The 18,817-nt window shown below is 47.0% G+C and overlaps 1 protein-coding gene across 2 annotated transcripts in view; it reads right to left on the bottom strand.

The window, feature by feature from the left end:
- LOC116971348 (dual specificity testis-specific protein kinase 1-like) overlaps positions 1 to 18,817 on the bottom strand; it is a 108,663-nt gene that overhangs the window by 18,411 nt on the left and 71,435 nt on the right. For both annotated transcript variants that reach the window (XM_033018460.1, XM_033018459.1), the window contains 2 exons: positions 9,127 to 9,217; positions 8,257 to 8,340 (listed from right to left, as the gene is read on the bottom strand). In XM_033018460.1, the coding sequence (XP_032874351.1) occupies positions 8,257 to 8,340; positions 9,127 to 9,217 (175 nt within the window). The remainder of the gene's footprint in view (positions 1 to 8,256; positions 8,341 to 9,126; positions 9,218 to 18,817) is intronic.

Genomic DNA, 18,817 nt, shown 5'->3' with positions numbered 1-18,817 from the left:
GCTGAAGATAAGACACAAAAAGCTGGAGTAACTCAGCGGGTCAGGCAGCATCTCGAGAAAATAAGTGACGTTTCGGGTCAAGACCCTTCTTCAGGTCCACACCGTATGACTCTATGACCACGGAAACAGGCCCACTGAGTGCATAAAGTACCCATTTACACTGATCCCATCTTTTGGAAACAAGGAACTGCAGATGCAGGTTTACACAAAAGGACATAATGTGCTGGAGTAACTCAACAGGTCAGGCAGCATCTCTGGAGAACATGGATTGGAATGTGCCTGACAAAGGGTCTCTTCCTGAAATATCATCAATCCATGTTCTCGAGAGGTGCTGCCTGACCCGCTGAGTTACTCCAGCATTGTGTGTCCTTCTGATCCCATCTTATTCACCTCACACTAGCATCAACTGCCAGATTTTACCCCTCACCCACAAAACTGGGGGCATTTTACAGTGGCCAATTAACCTACCAATCTGCACATCTTTAGGATGAAAGAGGAAACTAGAGCATCCAGAGGAAACCTACACAATCACAGGGAGAACATGCAAACTCCACCCAGCAGCTGCACTACCCGCTGTCTGTACCACCCTAAACTTTCATGGACGTGAAAGAAACAACTTAAAAGGTTAAGGCTTGTCTCAACTAAATCAGAGATTAAGGTGTCCATTCCTCACTATTCACTGTGGGAATTCTGTCCCTTTGTAAAATGGCTGCTGCTTTGCATTGGAGGTTTAACAACAGATTGGTGTTTAAAAATGCCAGTCGCTCTTCCCTGCTCTTCTCCCCAACTCACCACCTTCTGACATTGATTGAAAGATACAGTATGGAAATGGACAACCGAGACCGCACCGACCATCGATCACTCGTTCACACTAATTCTATGTTCTCCCAATTTCTCCTCCACTCCCAACACACTGGGGGCAATTTGCAGAGGCCAATTAGTGTACAAACCCGCATGTTTAGTGAAAAGATAAAGTGCAGAAACAGGCCTTAGGCCCACCGAATCCGCACCGACCAACCAATACCCGTACACTAGTTCTCTCCAATACACAAGAGGCAATTTACAGAGGCCACTGAACCTGCAAACCCGCATGTGTTTGGGATGTGGGAGGAAACTGGAGGAAACCCACGCGGTCATAGGGAGAACGTACAAACTCCACACACAGACAGTTCTCGAGGTCAGGATTGAACCGGGTCTCTGGTGCTGTGAGCCAGTGACTCTACCAGCTGTGCCACTGTGTTGTACTAATCTCAGCAAGAATGGGACAATGTGTGTCATTTGCTCATATCTGTTTTTGTCTGGCCTGCCATTTCCTCTTTTAGATTAGTTTATTGTCAATTGATAAAGGGTATAACGTTGAATGCAAGATAAAGCCCACTAAGTCCGATTAAAGATAGACCGAGGATCTTCAATGAGGTGAATAGTGGCTTAGGACCGCTCTCCAGTTGTTGATAGGATTGACGGGAATCAGTCTTGATGGAAAGTAGTCATACTGAAGGCCAGTTGCTGCAAAGGTGATGTGAATAATTTATGTGCCAGCACATATAATTTGAATGCTCCATGTACAATGGCTAAGCCTCAATAATCGCTTTTAACAAACAGGGAACCTACACAAAGGTAGTACTGAATGCAGAGAAAGGCCTTCACTTGGCACACACAGTCCCCTTCTGAATAATTCACAGCTTGTGGAGCCCAGTCACAGACTGATCATTCAAAATTCATGCAGCAACAAAGTGAGTGATCGGGGAAAACAGGTTCTTTGTCAAATGATGGTAAGTGTTACATCTGGGGAAATGGCACATGTTCCTCTCAGATCACTGCATTATACACTCTGGGCGAGTGAAAGTTCAGCCTGGAGTATGGCTCAGCCCATAGTGTCCAACCAAACGCTTAGCGGTGGCACAGTAGGGCAGCAGTAGAGCCTCACAACACCAGAGAACCGGGTTCAATCCTGACCTAAGATGCTGTCTGTGGAGTTTGCAGGTTCTCCATGTGACTGCATGTGTTTTCTCCGGGTGCTTTGGTCTCCTCCCACATTCCAAAGACGTGCAGGTTTGTAGGTTAATTGTAAAGATTGGCCCCAGTGTGCAGGGTAGAACTAGTATGAGTGAGTGATCGGTGGTCGGCGCAGACTAGGTGGACTGAAGTACCTGTTTCCACGCTGTGCCTCTAAACTAAACTTCTTATCCCCCCTTCGGTCATGGCTGACCATGGGTGTCTCCAGGATGCTAGTCCTTATATGGAGGACGCCTGTGCATGGCTTCGTTTAACGTGGGGGAGACTAGTGCACAGACAGCCACCCCACGGTCCTTGACAGATCTGGGTCAGGTTCCAGTGGCATGGAGTCCAAGACGACCGGAGACCCTTTTCTGCTGCAGCTTTCATCCGCCTTCCCAGCCGTTGTGACGCTCCACTAAGGTCAGCCATCGTCCTCCGCCTGTTCCACCGTTGAGGTCTTGGTTGGATTGCTCTTTGTCAGAGACCTCCCCCTCGACCCTACCGCCAAGGGTGGCCTTACCAGGAGCGTAGCTCCAGACGGCATCGCTCTCAGGATCCCAGGTCCACACAAGCTTCTCCACCACGACAAGGTGACAATCCACTAAACTAAACTTGCAGAAAAGGTTCAGTATGGATTCAGTCGACAGCATGGAACCATTCACAACTATCCAATTCCTGATATTTCAGAACATAATCTAGCCAACTCTGAGATGCTTATGTTTTTTTATAATTTAGAAATACAGAATGGAAATAGGCTCTTCGGCCCACTGAATCCACGCCAATTTTCAATCACCCATTCAATCTAGTTCAAAGTTATCCCAGTATCTCATCCACACTATGGAGGTTACAGATTTGGGATGTGGGAAGAATCCAGAGTACCCCGAGAAAATCCACGCGGTGTGAGGGAGAATGTGCAAACTTCACACAGACAGCGCCCGAGGTCAGGATCGAACCTGGGTCTCTGGCGCTGTGAGGCAGCAGCTCTACCAGCTGCGCCGCTGTGCAATGAAACCGTGTTGGACTTTATGGCTGGGACCAAAGAGATTTCAAACCATAATGAGTAAAGGTATTAGTTTCTTCACAGCCAGCTTGTTCAGTTTGTACAGCAAGCAGCGCCTTGCAGCAGTCAACCTTGTTTGATAGCTTGTCTTAGGATGGCACAGTGACGCCATTGCTGCCTCACAGGGCCAGAGACTGGGTTCGATCCTGAATACAGGTGCTGTCTGTATGGAGTTTGTACATTTTCCCGGTGACCATGTGGGTTTTCTCCCGGTGCACCGGTTTCCTCCGACATTCCAAAGACATACAGGTTTGTAGGTTAATTGGCTTAGGTAAAATTGTAAATTGTCCCCATGGTGCTAGTGTACACATGATCGCTGGTCAGCGCAGACTCAGTGGGTCAATGGGCCTGTTTCCACGCTGTACCTCTAAAGTAAAGTAATGCCCCTGTCCCACTTAGGAAACCTGAACGGAAACCTCTGGTGACCTTTTTGTCACTCGCCTGGAAAGCCTCGATTGAAGCGTGAGCTGCATCTACTGACCAAAGTTCCTACAGGATCTTTGCCGCCGATCGCACACACGCACACGCACGCGCGCACACACGCACGCACACACACACACACACGCACGCACGCACGCACACACACACACACACACACACACACACACACACACACACACACACACACACACACACACACACACACACACGCACACACACACACACACACAGCGAAGGTGGGGGCCAGGGACAGCGGAGGAGCGCTGTCTGCGCGATGAAGAGGAAGGTAAACGGCTGTCACAGAGCACGGTAAGTCCTTTAGGGAGCGCGGGAGGGAGGGAGAGAAGGGGAAAGAAGGGGAGAGAAGGACAGAGAAGGGGCGAGAGAAGGGGAGAGAAGGGGAGGGGGAGAAGGAGTGGAGACAGTTTTAAGAAGTTTAATAACGTTAGCGGGCATTTTACCTTCCGGCGGATCTTCTAGGTCCTGAAAACCAAAGATCCTATAGGATCTTTGCTGAAAACTCCAAGGAGCCAATAATAATGGCCGGTCAGCGAAGGAGATTGTAAGCAAATAGCGACCCCACTCCACTGGCTTCGACCAAACGGCAACCTATTTTTAGTCGAGGCCGGTTTTGATTTTGTTGAAATAATCGAAGGAAGATAGAAGCCTCGACTACATGGAAACCACTTTCGACCATTAGGGAGAGTGACCAGAACCTCCGGGAACCTCACGGAAACCTTGGGTGGGGTGCAAGGTCACCAGAGGTATCCGTTCAGGTTTCCTAAGTGGGACAGGGGCATAAAGCTGCACAGGGCAGGGTTGCCTGGGCCTGAAGTAGGATTTCTCAACACTCACGCAAGCCGTTCAGATCTGAATAAATCAACAATGTTATTTCCCAAAAGGAATGCTTATTAAAAACTGGCTAAAGGGAGCTAGAGCTGAAAGAGGCACAATGCCCGTTTATACGGAATGGGCAATCGAAGTTGCCAACTTTTCTCCCTTTCCACAGCCCAGAATAATGCTCCGGGTCAAATCCAGAGAAAGGATACATGAGCAAGCCTGTGTGCAATAAAATCCACTAAATGACAGCGACACACAATGACTCCCTTCTGCAACCCCCCTCCCTCACCCCCACATGGTGTCTGTTAGCACCCTCATCTAGATGCCATAGCTTTAAGGTGAGTGAAGCAAAGGTTAAACAAGATGTGTGGGGCATTTTATTTTTACACAGAGCGGTGGGTGCCTGGAATGTGCTGCTAGGGGTGGGAGTGGAGGCAGACACGACAGTGGCATTTAAGAGGCTCTTAGAAAGAACCATGATTATGGAGGAAAATGGATCACAGGCAGGCAAACAAGATTATCTTGACATGCTCAGCACAGATATTGGGGGCTGAAGGGCCTTTGCCTGTGTTGTACTGCTCAGGAAGCACCTTAACTTAATTCACTATTATCCTGAGGATGAGATCTTATCAAGGACTATTCATACTCCAATCATCCCCTCTTCCCCCCTCTCCTATCAGGGAAAAGGTAAAAAAGCTTCAAACACAGACCATCAGATTCAAGAACAGCTGCCTCCCCGCTTGTTATAACACCCTTGAACAGACCTCTCATGAGCTTAGTGTGCAAGAAAGAACTGCAGATGCTGGTTTAAATTGAAGATGGACACAACATGCTGGAGTAACTCAGCGGGTGAGGCAGCATCTGGATGATGTTTCGGGTCGAGACCCTTCTTCAGTCCCAAAACGTCGCCCATTCCTTCTCCCCGGAGATGCTGCCTCACCCGCTGAGTTACTTCAGCATTTTGTCTCATAAGCTTAGGTTGTATTCCTGATGCTCCAATCTACCTAATTGCAGCCCTTGCACTTTTTAAAATCTGATCTTTCTCTTTAGCTGTAACACTATATTGGGCTCTACCTTTACTTCCTTTTTTCACTACCTGATGTATTCATCTATGGTAAGAAAGCTCACAAAAACATTTTTTTCCCCACTGTGTACATGTAACAATAATAAATCAATAAATCAATAACCAATAACTCTCAGGTGATTGAACAATAACATCATAATGCAGAGTTACTCCAGCATTTTGTGTCTAATGTCATAATACTGCTGGATGAAGATCAGTAAATCTCTTCCTAATTACTTGCTCACTGCTTATCATTCAAGCAATAAAACTTGTCCATGCCTATTTCCTTCGCTTCATAGATGCTGCCTCACCCGCTGAGTTTCTCCAGCATTTTTGTCTGCCTTCGATTTCCCAGCATCTGCAGTTCCTTCTTAAAAACTTGTTCATTCGTTGGACATTTGCAAATTGGAGCAACACCTCATATTTCGCTTGGGCAGCTTGCAGCCCAGCGGTATAAATCTTGATTTCTCTAGCTTCAAGTAATCATTGCATTTCCTCTCTCTCCATCCCTCCCCCACCCCTAGTCATCCTACTAGTTTCGCTGTCCTTCTGCTTAGTTTCAACATTTGTATCACTCGTTATCACTCATATTACAGCCAACAATGAACCATTGTGAGCACCTTTCCCTGATCATCTGGCAGGCTTTGATTTGTTCTTTTCATACACTTTATTCATTTGTTCTTTGCACCTTTTCATATCTCTAGTTCCCCTCTCCCCTGACTCTCAGTCTGAAGAAGGGCCTCGACCTGAAACGTCACCCATTCCTTCTCTCCAGAGATGCTGCCTGAACCGCTGAGTTACTCCAGCTTTTTGTGTCTATCTTCAGTGTAAACCAGCATCTGCAGTTCCTTCCTACTCATTTATGATATTGTTGTTGGTGAGACCTTATTTTCCTCAGACTCAATACGCTATTTCTATACATTTTGTACTTAATCTAGGATTGTGCTTACGTACAGTTGCACTTTACTGAACTGTATGCAAAGAAAAAGAATGTCACCGTACATGTGCTTGTAGATACTTGCACATCAAGCACAGTGAAGGTGTCAGTGAAAGAAGTATTAAGTGCAGAGAGTGAGTTATAGTGAGCTTTCTATTCAAAGCGTTGTATATTATGCAATATGTCTTTCAGCCCGACTTGTCCGTGCCAACCAATATGCCTATCTACGCTAATCCCATTTTACCACATTTTATAAATTCACAGGAGCAGAATCTGGCCATACGGCCCATCGAGTCTACTCCGCCATTCAATCATGGGCGATCTATCCCTCTCAACCCCATTCTCCTGTCTTCTCACTGTCACCCGTACTAATCAAGAAACTGTCAATCTCCGCTTTAAAAATACCCAAAGGCTTGGCAATGAATTCCACAGGTTCACCACCCTCTGACGAAAGATATTCCTCCTCATCTTCTTTCTAAAGGAACGTCCTTTTATTCTTCTGGTCCTTTACTCTCCGCTAGTGGAAACATTTCCCTCTTACCTGATCCCAGTGCTATTCTGCCGTTCTCCCACCTACCTTTCTCTACCCCTCCCCCCACTCCCCCCTCCCTCTTCCCTTGCACCTATATCCCTCCCTCTGGCTTTACATTTCACTGATCTTTCAAAACTCTTCTCTCCTATCAACACCCTTTTGTCTACTTTACTCCCCTTTTGTCAGCCTTTTGTTTCCCCTTCATCTCTGTCCTTTATGCACCCGTCTGCCAAATTAAAAACAAAAAACTTCACCTGTATCCAACCATCACCTGCCAGGCTTTGTCCTGCCCCCATCTCTTTTACAGCTTTCTCTCTCCCCCACCCCCTCCCACTACAATCAGTTTGAAGAAAGGTCCTGACCCAAAAAGTCGCTTATCCATGTCCTCTAGAGGTGCTGCCTGACCCGCTGAGATACTCCGGCACTTTGTGTTCTGCCCACAATTGAGATGAATAAAGGTGCAGCGTATGTCAAAAGGGCCGAGAAACAAGTAAGCTCCACACTTCCGTGCCTCTTGGTAACTTGTCAGTGGTTGGCTTCAGCGACTATGCTCAGGGACACACCAAGCTTTTCTTCCCCTCTGAGAAATATATCTGATTCCACTGCCTTCTCCGGCAGTGAGTTTAAGACATTAACCTCCAGAACGTGGGGCAGCACAGTGGCGCAGCGGTAGAATTGCTGCCTCACAGCGGCAGAGACCCGGGTTCGATCCCGACCACGGGTGCTGGATGTATGGAGTTTGTACGTTCTCCCCGTGATCGTGTGGGTTTTTTTCTGGGTGCTCTGGCTTTGTCCCACACTCCATAGATGTACTGGTTTGTAATTGGCTTTGGAAAAATGGTACATTGTCCCTAGTGTGTGTAGGATAGTGTTAGTGTGCGGGGATCGTAGGTCGACGCAGACTCGGTGGGCCGTAGGGCCTGTTTCTGCACTGTTTCACAAAACTAAAAACTAAACTAAATTAAACTAAATTCAAAACAAAAAAAAAGTTAAAATGTTAAAGATTGCTCTTTTAAAGTATTTCTTTAAAACGCTTACTCAATGGTTCAATAACGTTCAGGGTGAGATTTTTGGATAGTGGTGCAGCGGTGGAGTTGCTGCCTTACAGTGCCTGAGACCTGGGTTCGATCCTGACTATGGGTGCTGCATGTATGCAGTTTGTACATTCTCCCTGTGACCAGGTGGGGTTTCTACAGGTTCACCGGTTTCCTTCCACATTCCAACGACATGCAAGTTTGTAGGTTAATTGGCTTCCATAAATTGACCCCGGTGTTTTGGATAGAACTAGTGTACGTGCGATCGCTGGTCAGCGCAAACACAACGCTGTGTCTCCAAAATGAATTAAACTCGAAGGAACAAAATAAATGCAGGGTGGTTGTTGTTACCTCAGTGCGGGGCATGTAGTCGGGGTCAGCGGGTATTCTGGCAATCATCTCGCACAGAATGATGCCGTAAGCGAAGATATCCGTCTGCATCAGGGTGAGAGGGAAGCAACATTTTAAATGGAAGATGTGGTCACAGACTGCCAATCGACGCATTGATCCAAATGGATGGGACATCTTGATTGGCAACTCAAATACCAAGGAAGAAGATTGCAAAAAGTGGAGAACACGGCCCAGTCCATTAACGGGTACTGACCTCCCCATCATCAACGGGACCGACATGGGGTACGGCCTCTAAATGTCAGCGCGCATTATCAGAGACCCACACTACCCTGGGCACAACCCCATTTCACTCCTGCCATCGGGAAGAAGGTATAGGAGCCTTGGAGGTATAGAGGTAAACTATAATGACCAGGTCCAGGAGCAGCTTCTTCCCAACAACCTTCAGGCTATCAAACACCACAACTCCAAATAAACTCTGAACTACCTAAACTTGAGGGCATACACAACTTGTTTCATACACAGAGTTTCATTGTCATATGTCCCAGAAAGGAACAAGGAATATATATGGACACACACACACATATTATATATATATATATATATACATATACATACACACTAGAGCATAATTTTATATATACACAAAAAAACTTTTTGTTGTTTCTTGTGGGTTTTACAGAGTTCTATGTTTACATGTCTGTTGTGCTGCTGCAAGTAAGAAATTAATAGTTCTGTTTCAGGACATATGACAATAAAACACTCTTGACCCTTAAAGGGCCTTTTCCGTGCTCTCTGACTGCACCCTTGTCGCGGGGGGTCATGTGTTACTGTACGAGTGGCCGCGTGCTTGCATTAGCTGCCTGCTTTTACCTTCTCGTCGTACAGCTCTCCTCTCAGGACCTCGGGTGCCATCCAGTAGGGTGATCCCACCACGGCCAATCGCTCCTTCTCCCCATCACCGCTGTGGAATGAAAACAGTCACCAGTGTGTGACCATGCAACCTCGTTAAAAACAGGCCAACTGATGAACAGGTATTATAGATATCATGCCTGCCAGGAGCGGCACAACACTACACGTCATGCTGCCTCGGCAAGGCCAGCAGCATAATCAAGGACCAGTCTCACCCTGGTCACTCCCTCCTCTCCCCTCTCCCATCAGGCAAGAGGTACAGAAGTGTGAAAATGCACACCTCCAGATTCAGGGACAGTTTATTTCCAGCTATTATCAGGCAACTGAACCATCCTATCACCAACTAAGCAGTCCTGAGTAGAAGCAGACATACTAGCCAGGTAAACACGAGCTTGAATAGCACCTTGCGAACCATCACTGGGTGCCTTCAACCTACTCCAGTCGAGCAGCTCCCTATATTTACAGGCATTCCGCCTGCAAGGATCCGAAGGCAAGCAGCAACTCTGGCACTATCTCGTCGTGCCATGGACCCAGATCACCTCCTCCATCCGGCTATCAGCAGAGAGCAGAGGCCACCCTGACTGAAGTGGACGTCACCCCTTTGCTTCACATGGAAAACAACTCCGAGCATCCATCCAGCCAACTGAGACAAAAGCACACTGGATAGCCACCAAGTGGTCACAGGAGTGGAAGGCAACCTCATCTCCATTACACAGCTACATCTCTTCACCAGATAAAACTGTCCAGGGTCTGACCTCCCCAGAGGAGCATGGGTGAAGCTCAACAGACTTGGTACTGGAGTTGGGCGTTTCAATGCCAGCATGTGGAGATGGGAACTCCGCCAGAGTCCAGCCTGTGAATGCGGAGCAGAACAACAGACAGCCAAGCATGTCATCTCTGGGGGCCTGCTCTACCACCCACCAAATGGAGCTCAGGGCCTGGCAGACATTGACGCAGAGACAACAACCTGACTGCTCAACTCCCGGCTTGAGATCTAACTACTCCTTTGGTTTATTTATGTTTCATTCGCAAGAAGAAGAAGGTACCATCTTCCTCATTGGAGACATTTGGATTATTTTTAATCGGACTTTACTGGACTATATCTTGCACGCTACGTTATTCCCTTTATCCTGTATCTGTACATTGTGGACGGCTCGATTGTAATCATGTATAGTTGTACCGTTGACTGGATATGGCCATTGCTTTAAGAGGTGGCTGCAAAGATTGCACACCACCGTGCATTGATGGAACTTGCACTTCAGTACCACTGAGTAGTACAGCACGGAATCAAGCCCCTCGACCCACCTTGTCCATGCCGACTAAGTTGGTATATTGGGCCTGTCCCAGTTGCCTGCATTTAGCTCATATCTCTGATCTTCAAACCTAACAGTTTAAAATTACTGTAAACAGCATTACACTGACACTCAACGCTATTTTAACCAATAACTGAAGTGTGAAACAAAATCTAATCTTCAGCGTTTTATTAAAATTATCTGGTATACTTCTTGAACTAATTTAATCTGCAGGTGAGATGCACTTTGAGGCATCATATAACCAAACAAACAAGCAGCAGGAATAGGCCACACAATCCCTTTAACTTGTTCTGACATTTTTAATAAGATCAGGGATAATTCAATTCCCATTATCCTATCTATTCCCGGTGACCTTTCCAGATCTTATCAAATACCATCCCATCTCTGTCGTAAAACTTCCATGGAGGAAGGCTTTCGAAGACTCACAATATCTCTGAGAGACCTTTGGGTCGATGGTGGAGAAAGTTAGCAGCTTCAGATACCTAGGGGTTAACATCTTGGACGATCAATCCTGGGACAAGAACCTCGATACAATCACGAAGAAGGTTCATCGGCACATCTACTTTCTTGGAATTTTAAAGAGATTCGGTTTATCTCCAAATACCCTAAACAAAATCTTTACTGGTGTACTGTAGAAAGTATCCTTTAGACATTAAACTTAGAGATACAGTGCGGAAGCACGCCTTTCGGCCCACCCAGTCCGCGCCAAACAGCGATCCCCATACACTAGCACCTTCCCACACACTAGGCACAATTTACAATTTTACTGAAGCCAATTAACCTACAAACCCACACGTCTTTGGAGTGTGGGGGGAACCGGAGCACCCGAAGTAAACAAGGAGAACGTACAAACTCCGTACAGACAGCACCCATGGTCAGGATCGAACATGGATATCTGGTGCTCTAAAGCAGCAACTCTACTGCTGCGCCACCGTGCCGCCCTCTAAACTAAATCTTTACAGATACACTGCAGGAAGTATCCTGACTGGTTGCATCACGGCCTAGTACAGATATTCCAAAACACAGGGTCTCAAGCGGCTGAAGAGAACGAGGCGGGGCCTGGTTGGCCGCTGCGTGAAGATGAGAATGTTCAATAAACCTTTGTAACTTTTGTTGGTGCTGGAAAGTGGGGTACTGCCTTTAGGTACTGCCTAGGTGAGGTCGACTGGACGATTTGCACACACCGGATTGTGTGCAAACACAAAGAATTTCACTGGACCTGGGTACATGTGACAGAAAAGTATAATTGAATCAGAGAGCAGTGGACTCAGCCCAGTCCATCCCGGGCACAGCCCTCCCCACCATCGACAGTATCGACACCAGTCGCTGCTTCAAGAAGGCGGCATCTATCATCAAGGATCCCCACCATCCAGGCCATGCCCTCTTCTCACTGCTACCGTCGGGCAGGAGGTACAGAAGGCTGAAGTCCCACACCACCAGCTTCAGGAACAGCTACTTCCCTGCAACCATCGGGTTCTTGAACCGACCCGCACCTCCCTAATCCCACCTCAGCAACGGAACACTACGCACCACCTCTTGCTCTACCGGGAACTTGTTTTTCTTCTTTTCTAATTATGTTATTGCACTGCACTTGTTTTTTTTTGCAGTCTTCTTTCTTTTTGAATGTTATGACTATGCGTATGTTTCTTTGTGTATGTGTGCCTGCGGTGCTGCTGCAAGCAAGATCATTCATTGTATCTGAGATTGAGTTAATTTTTTTGTCACGTGGACTGAGGTTCAGTGAAAGCATTTGTTGCGTGCTAACCAGTCAGCGGAAAAACAACACGTGACTACAATCGAGCCGTCCACAGTGTACAGATACATGATAACAGGAACGTGATAAACGTGAATAACGTTTAGTGTTAAATAAAACCAGTAAAGTCCGATCATTGATAGTTTGAGGGTCTCCAATGAGCTAAATATTAGTTCAGGGCCGCTCTCTAGTTGGTGATAGGATAGTTCAGTTGCCTGATAACAGCTGGGAAGAAACTGTCCCTGAATCTGGACGTGTGCGTTTTCACACTTCTGTACCTCTTGCCTGATGGGAGAGGGGAGAATAGGGAGTGACCGGGGTGCGACTGGTCCTTGATTATGCTGCTGGCCTTGCCGAGTCAGCGTGAGGTATAAATGGAGTCAATGAAAGGGAGGTTGGTTTGTGTGATGGTCTGGGCTGCGTCCACAATTCTCTGCAATTTCTTACGGTCTTGGATGGAGTTGATCCCAAACCGTGTGGTGATGCATCCCGATGAAATGCTTTGTATGGTGCATGTGTAGAAGTTGGTGAGAGTTATAGGGGACATGCCGAACTTCTAAGGAAGGAAAGTTGTTGGTGTGCATTATACATTGTACATTGTACCAGATTTTTTAGTGCATCCACGATTGCATCAAATGTCAGAAAAGATGTGAGGGATTGAGGGACATTCCTGCTCACCTCCGGACTTTGTTGTATCGTCTGTTTATCAAAACCACTCTCGCCTGTGCTCACCTATGACCTGCCGAACTTTGTCCTGCCCCTCCGCTCTTCTAGCTTGTTCTCCTCCCACCCCTGCAATCAGACTGAAGAAGGGTCCTGAGCAGAAACGTTACCTATCCATGTTCTCCAGAGATGCTGCCTGACCTGCTGAGTTACACCAGCACTCTGTGAAACGTCACCTATCCATGTTCTCCGGAGATGCTGCCTGACCCGCTGAGTTACTCCAGCACTCTGTGAAACGTCACCTATCCATGTTCTCCACAGATGCTGCCTGACCCGCTAAGTTACTCCAGCACTCTGTGAAACGTCACCTATCCATGTTCTCCGCAGATGCTGCCTGACCTGCTGAGTTACTCCAGCACTCTGTGAAACGTCACCTATCCATGTTCTCCACAAATGCTGCCTGACCCGCTAAATTACTCCAGCACTCTGTGTCTTTCCTATTCTGCTACTTGCGTGTGTTTGTTGATATGCTGTATCAATATACTTGTGATATATCACAACCACATATATCACAACCATAGATTAAATTAGTTCAGGAAGTATACAGTATAATTCTGATAGACCATGAAGATCAGATATTGTTTCACACTCAATGTATCGATGTTAAAATGCGATTGGGTTCCACTGTAATGTCGATGAGACTTTAGACTTTGGAGATACAATGCGGAAACAGGCCCTTTGAGTCTTTGACGACCAGCGATCGCCCCATACACTGACACTATCCTACACACTCAGAACAATTTACAATTTTATGGAAGCCAATTGACCAGGCCGTGGTGCAACCAGTCAGGGTATGTTCCACAGTACATCTCTAAAGGTTGTTAAGAGTATTCAAAGACATACAGAATATCCTTAAACCATTCTGGTGATAATAAGCGAGCTGCAGATGCTGGTTTACAAAAAAGAGAAGTAAAGTGCTGGAGTAACGCAGCGGGTCAGACAGCATCTCTATATAACATAGACAGATTTAGACTTTAGAGATAAAGGCTCAGTGGGTCTGGGCCAACCAGTGGTCATCTCGTACATTAACACTATCCTACACACTCGGGACAATTTACAATTAACCTACAAACCTGTACATATTTGGAGTGCGGGAGGAAACCGGAGCACCCGGAGAAAACACATGCGGTCAAAGGGAGAACTCCGTACAGGCAGCACCAGAACGAACCCAGGCAGCAACTCAACTGCTGTGCCACCGTGCTGCCCATTTTGGGACCATTAAATAAGGTCCTGTCCTGAAATGCCGCTATCCACATTCTTCAGAGATTATGCTTGACCCACTGAGTTACGCTAGCACTTTGCGTCTTTTCTTGTGACAATAAACCTAAACTTGAAACTTAAATTAGCCTCATCTCCATCTTAACTTGGTGACCCCATATTTTTAAATCCAAGACTGCAAGAAATTGCAGAGAGTTGTGGACCATCAAACAAACCAACCTCTCTTCCATTGACTCAATTTACACTTCATGCTGCCTCGGCAAGGCCAGCAGCATCATCAAGGACCAGTCTCACCCCGGTCACTCCCTCTTCTCCCCTCTCCCATCAGTCAAGAGGTACAGAAGCATGAAAACGCACACCTCCAGATCCAGTGACAGCTTCTTCCCAGCTGTTATCAGGCAACTAAACCATCCTATCAACACCAAAGAATGGCAGCCACAAAACGCTGGAGTAACTCAGCAGTGCAGGCAGCATCTCTAGAGAGAAGGAATGGGTGACGTTTAGGGTCGAGACCCTTCTACAGTCTGAAGAAGGGTCTCTACCCTCAACGTCATCCATTCTTTCTCTCCAGAGATGCTGCCTGTCCTGCTGAGTTACTCCAGCATTTTGTGTCTATCTTCGATTTAAACCGGCATCTGCAGCTCCTTCCTGCACAACTAGAGATTGGTCCTGAGCTGCTATTTTCCTCATTGGAGATGGACACTATCTTTAAATGGGCTTCACTGGACTTTGTCTTGCACTAAATGTTATTTCCTTTATCCTGTGCCTGTACACTGTGGACGGCTCGATTGAGTCGGTCTCTTCTGCTGACTGGTTAGTACGTAAAAAAAAAGCTTTCCACAGTACCTCGGTACATGTGACAATAAATTAAACTAAATAGTGACCCTGTGCCTTGGTTATCCCCAAGAAGGCACACTCTCCACACACACCCTGTCAGGAACGTAAGCTGCCAGTAAAAAAACTTCAACCACTGACATTCAAGGCCGTTTCTAATCCACACTGAACAAACACGCTGTGACAGGTCGACAGACAATCCAATAACTCGGGATTCATTTTACAACCCGGTGCAAGAGCCTACCAGGCACTTAACTGTTTATTCAAGAGGTTTGCTTGAGAGATATCACACTGAACCAAAGGTCAGGCAATAAATATTGTCACATCAAAATGTCAACTGTCTCATAGTGACAGAATTTCATACATTAGACTGATGTCGCTGGGCCCCAGTATAATCTGAATTTACAGCAGTGGTGGCTCAGACAGATTGTTACAGCAACAACTAGACACAGAAGGTTAGCATTTTTAAAAAAGGAAACTGCATTTAGCCCATACACAGCGCGGAAACAGGCCCTTTGGCCCACCAGCCGGCGATCGCCCCATACACTAGCACTATCCTACACACTGAGGCAATTTAGAATTTTTGAGATTTTACAATGTTTACCGAAGCCAGGGAAACTGGAGCACCCAGAAACCCCACGCAGTCACACGGAGAATGTACAAACTCTCTGCAGAGTTTGTACGCTCGCCCTGAGACCGCATGGGTTTTCCCTGGGTGCTCCGGTTTCCTCCCACAGTCAAAAGACGTGCAGGTTTGTAGGTTAATTGCACGCTGACCGGTTGCATCGTGGCTTGTTTCGGCTACTTGAGCGCCCAGGAGCGGAAAAGACTGCAAAAAGTAGTAAATATTGCCCAATCTATCATCGGCTCTGACCTCCCTACCATCGAGGGGATCTATCACAGTCCCTGCCTCAAAAAGGCTGCCAGCATCATCAAGGGTCAAGCTTGGTTCGGCAAGTTGAGCGCCCAGGAGCAGAAAATACTACAAAAAGTAGTAAACACTGCCCAATCGATCATCGGCTCTGACCTCCCTACCATCGAGGGGATCTATCGCAGTCGCTGCCTCAAAAAGGCTGCCAGTATCATCAAGGATCCACACCATCCTGGCCACACACTCATCTCCCCGCTGCTTTCAGGTAGAAGGTACAGGAGCCTGAAATCTTCAACATCCAAGTTCAGGAATAGCCACTTCCCCACAGCCATCAGGCTATTAAACTCAACTCAAACAAAACTCTGATCATTAATAGCCCATTGCACTTTATCTGTTTATCATTGTCCAGTTTGCCACATAACCACACGAAGAATCTATCTGATCACACGTCTTCTCTTTTTGTGTTTACAGGGTGGCGGTGAGAGTCGCTGCCTCACAGCGCCAGGGTCCCGGGTTCGATCCTGACCTCGGGTGCTGCCAATGGGTGAAGATTGCACGTTCCCCCTGAGAGCTCATGGATTTCCACATGGTGCTCCAGTTTCCACCAGCGTGGGCTTGTAGGTTAATTGCCCTCCACACTTCACGCTGCCTCGGCAAGGCCGCCAGCATCATCAAGAACCAGTGTCATCCCGGACGCTCCCTCTGCTCCACTGTCCCATCAGGCAAGAGGTAGCGAAGTGTGAAACCGCACTCAAAAAAGAGTTCAGGGACAGGACCAGTGATTGTGATTGTGATTGTCCGACGTACCCTACAAAGAGTGCTGGCTCGAAGGGCCGAATGGCCTACTCCTGCACCTATTGTCCATTGCATAGCTGGGGCCCATGCGAGTGCAGAGTTAAGAACCAGCCTCACCCCGGTTACTCCCTCTGCTCCCCCATCCCATCAGGCAAGAGATACAGAAATTTGAAAACGCACACCTCCAGATTCAGGATCAGATTGCTGGCTGTTACCAGGCAACTGAACCATCCTCTCACCAACTAGAGAGCGGTCCTGACTTCCCATGTACTCGATTGGAGACATTCAAACTATTTTTATTCGGACTTTACTGGACTTTATCTTGTACTAAATGTTATTCCCTTTATCCTGTATCTGTACACTGTGACAGCTTAATTTGTAATCATGTTTAGTCTCTCCACTGACTGGCTAGCACGCAACAAAAAAGCTTTCCACCTTGGTACACGTAACAATAAACTAAACTATCAGCTATTGTCTGCTTGCTGTCTGGTGATGTGTGACACAATTGCCTGTAAACTGCCTGGTTGTGTGCTGCACGCACTTGGCAACCCAACCAAGCAGAGCGACAAGGCTGTGGGATCAAACTTGTTTGTAAATACCACCCATACATTTATAATGGAGAGATTCAGTGAGATAAATGTAGCCACAGTGAATCAAGCTGTGTGTTCAGGATTTTTTCCTATTAATTAGAGATAGATTTCATTTTTTGTAATTTAGTTGAATATAGTTTCAAGATACAGCGTTGAAACGGGCTCTTTGGCCCATCGAGTCTGTACCGACCAGCGATCACCCCATACACTGTCTAAAGAAGGGTCTCGAAACGAAATGTCACCTATTCCTTTTCTCCACAGATGCTGCCCGACTCGCTGAGTTACTCCAGCTTTTTGTGTCTATCTTCGGTGTAAACCAGCATCTGCAGTTCCTTCCTATGCGTACACTAGTACTAGACCACACACGAGGGATGATTTACAGAAGCCAATTAACCTACAAGCTCGCACGTCTTTGGGATGCCTTGTAAAGTCTATGTGACTTTTAGGTATGATTTATGTGTCTGTGTGTTGTCTGAGTCTATGTGTCTGTGATGCTGCTGCAAGCAAGATTATCATTGTACCGGTGCCTAACCCTAACCATACTTGTGCAAATGACAATAAACTCGACTTATGTTCGTGTGATTTTTGGCTTCTGTATCTCACAAAAGGCATTTGAATGTCTTTAGACTTTAGAGATACAGCGTGGAAACAGGCCCTTCGGCCCACGGAGTCCATGCTGACCAGTGATCACCCCGTACACTAGCACTATCCTACACAGTAGGGACAATTTACAATTTTACCGAAGTCAATTAAAAACTACATAACCTACGTCTTTGGAGTGTGGGAGGAAACCGGAGCACCCGGAGAAAACACATGCGGTTACTGGGAGAATGTACCGTACAAACTCCATACAGACAGCACCTGTAGTCAGGATCGAACCTGGATCTCTGGCTGTGTAAGGCAGCAACTCCCCCGCTACGCCACTGTGCCACTTGTTTGTACTTGATGCCTGTCAGAATAATATTGGGCCTGGATGCAACCTCACGTGGATCAAAAAAACAAACTGCTCGAGGAACACAGCAGGTCAGGGCGAAATGTCCCGACCTGAAACGTTGTCTGTCCCTTCTCTCCACAGATGCTGCCTGACCCGCTGTGTTCCTCCAGCCTGTTTATTTTGCAGAAGATATCCGGCACCATGGCGCTTCAGGTAGAGCCGCTGCCCAGCAGCGCAAGAGACCTGGGTTTGATCCTGACCTCGGGTGCTGTCTGTATGGAGTTTGCACGTTCTCCCTGTGACTGCATGGGTTTCCTCCGGGTGCTCCAGTTTCTTCCCACATTCCAAAGACACGAGGGTTCGTAGGTTAATTGGCCCTCTGTAAAAAATGCCCCTGGTGTGAAGGGAGTGGATGAGTAAGTGGGATATCAAAGAACTCGTGTGAACAGGTGATCGATGGTCGGCGTGGGCCGCAGGCCCTGTTTCCATGATACATAGTGTCGTAGATTTATAGTCACATCGTGTCGAAACAGGCCCTTCGTCCCAACGTCCACATTGTCAAACATGCCCCATCTACACTATTCCCACCTGCCTGTATTTGGCCCATATCCCTCTAAACCT

The sequence above is a fragment of the Amblyraja radiata genome, chromosome 3 (genome assembly GCF_010909765.2).
Source record: "Amblyraja radiata isolate CabotCenter1 chromosome 3, sAmbRad1.1.pri, whole genome shotgun sequence".
Taxonomy (NCBI): domain Eukaryota; kingdom Metazoa; phylum Chordata; class Chondrichthyes; order Rajiformes; family Rajidae; genus Amblyraja; species Amblyraja radiata.
The sequence above is the reverse complement of the archived record's forward strand: the minus strand, read 5'-3'. Positions and strand labels throughout refer to the sequence as shown.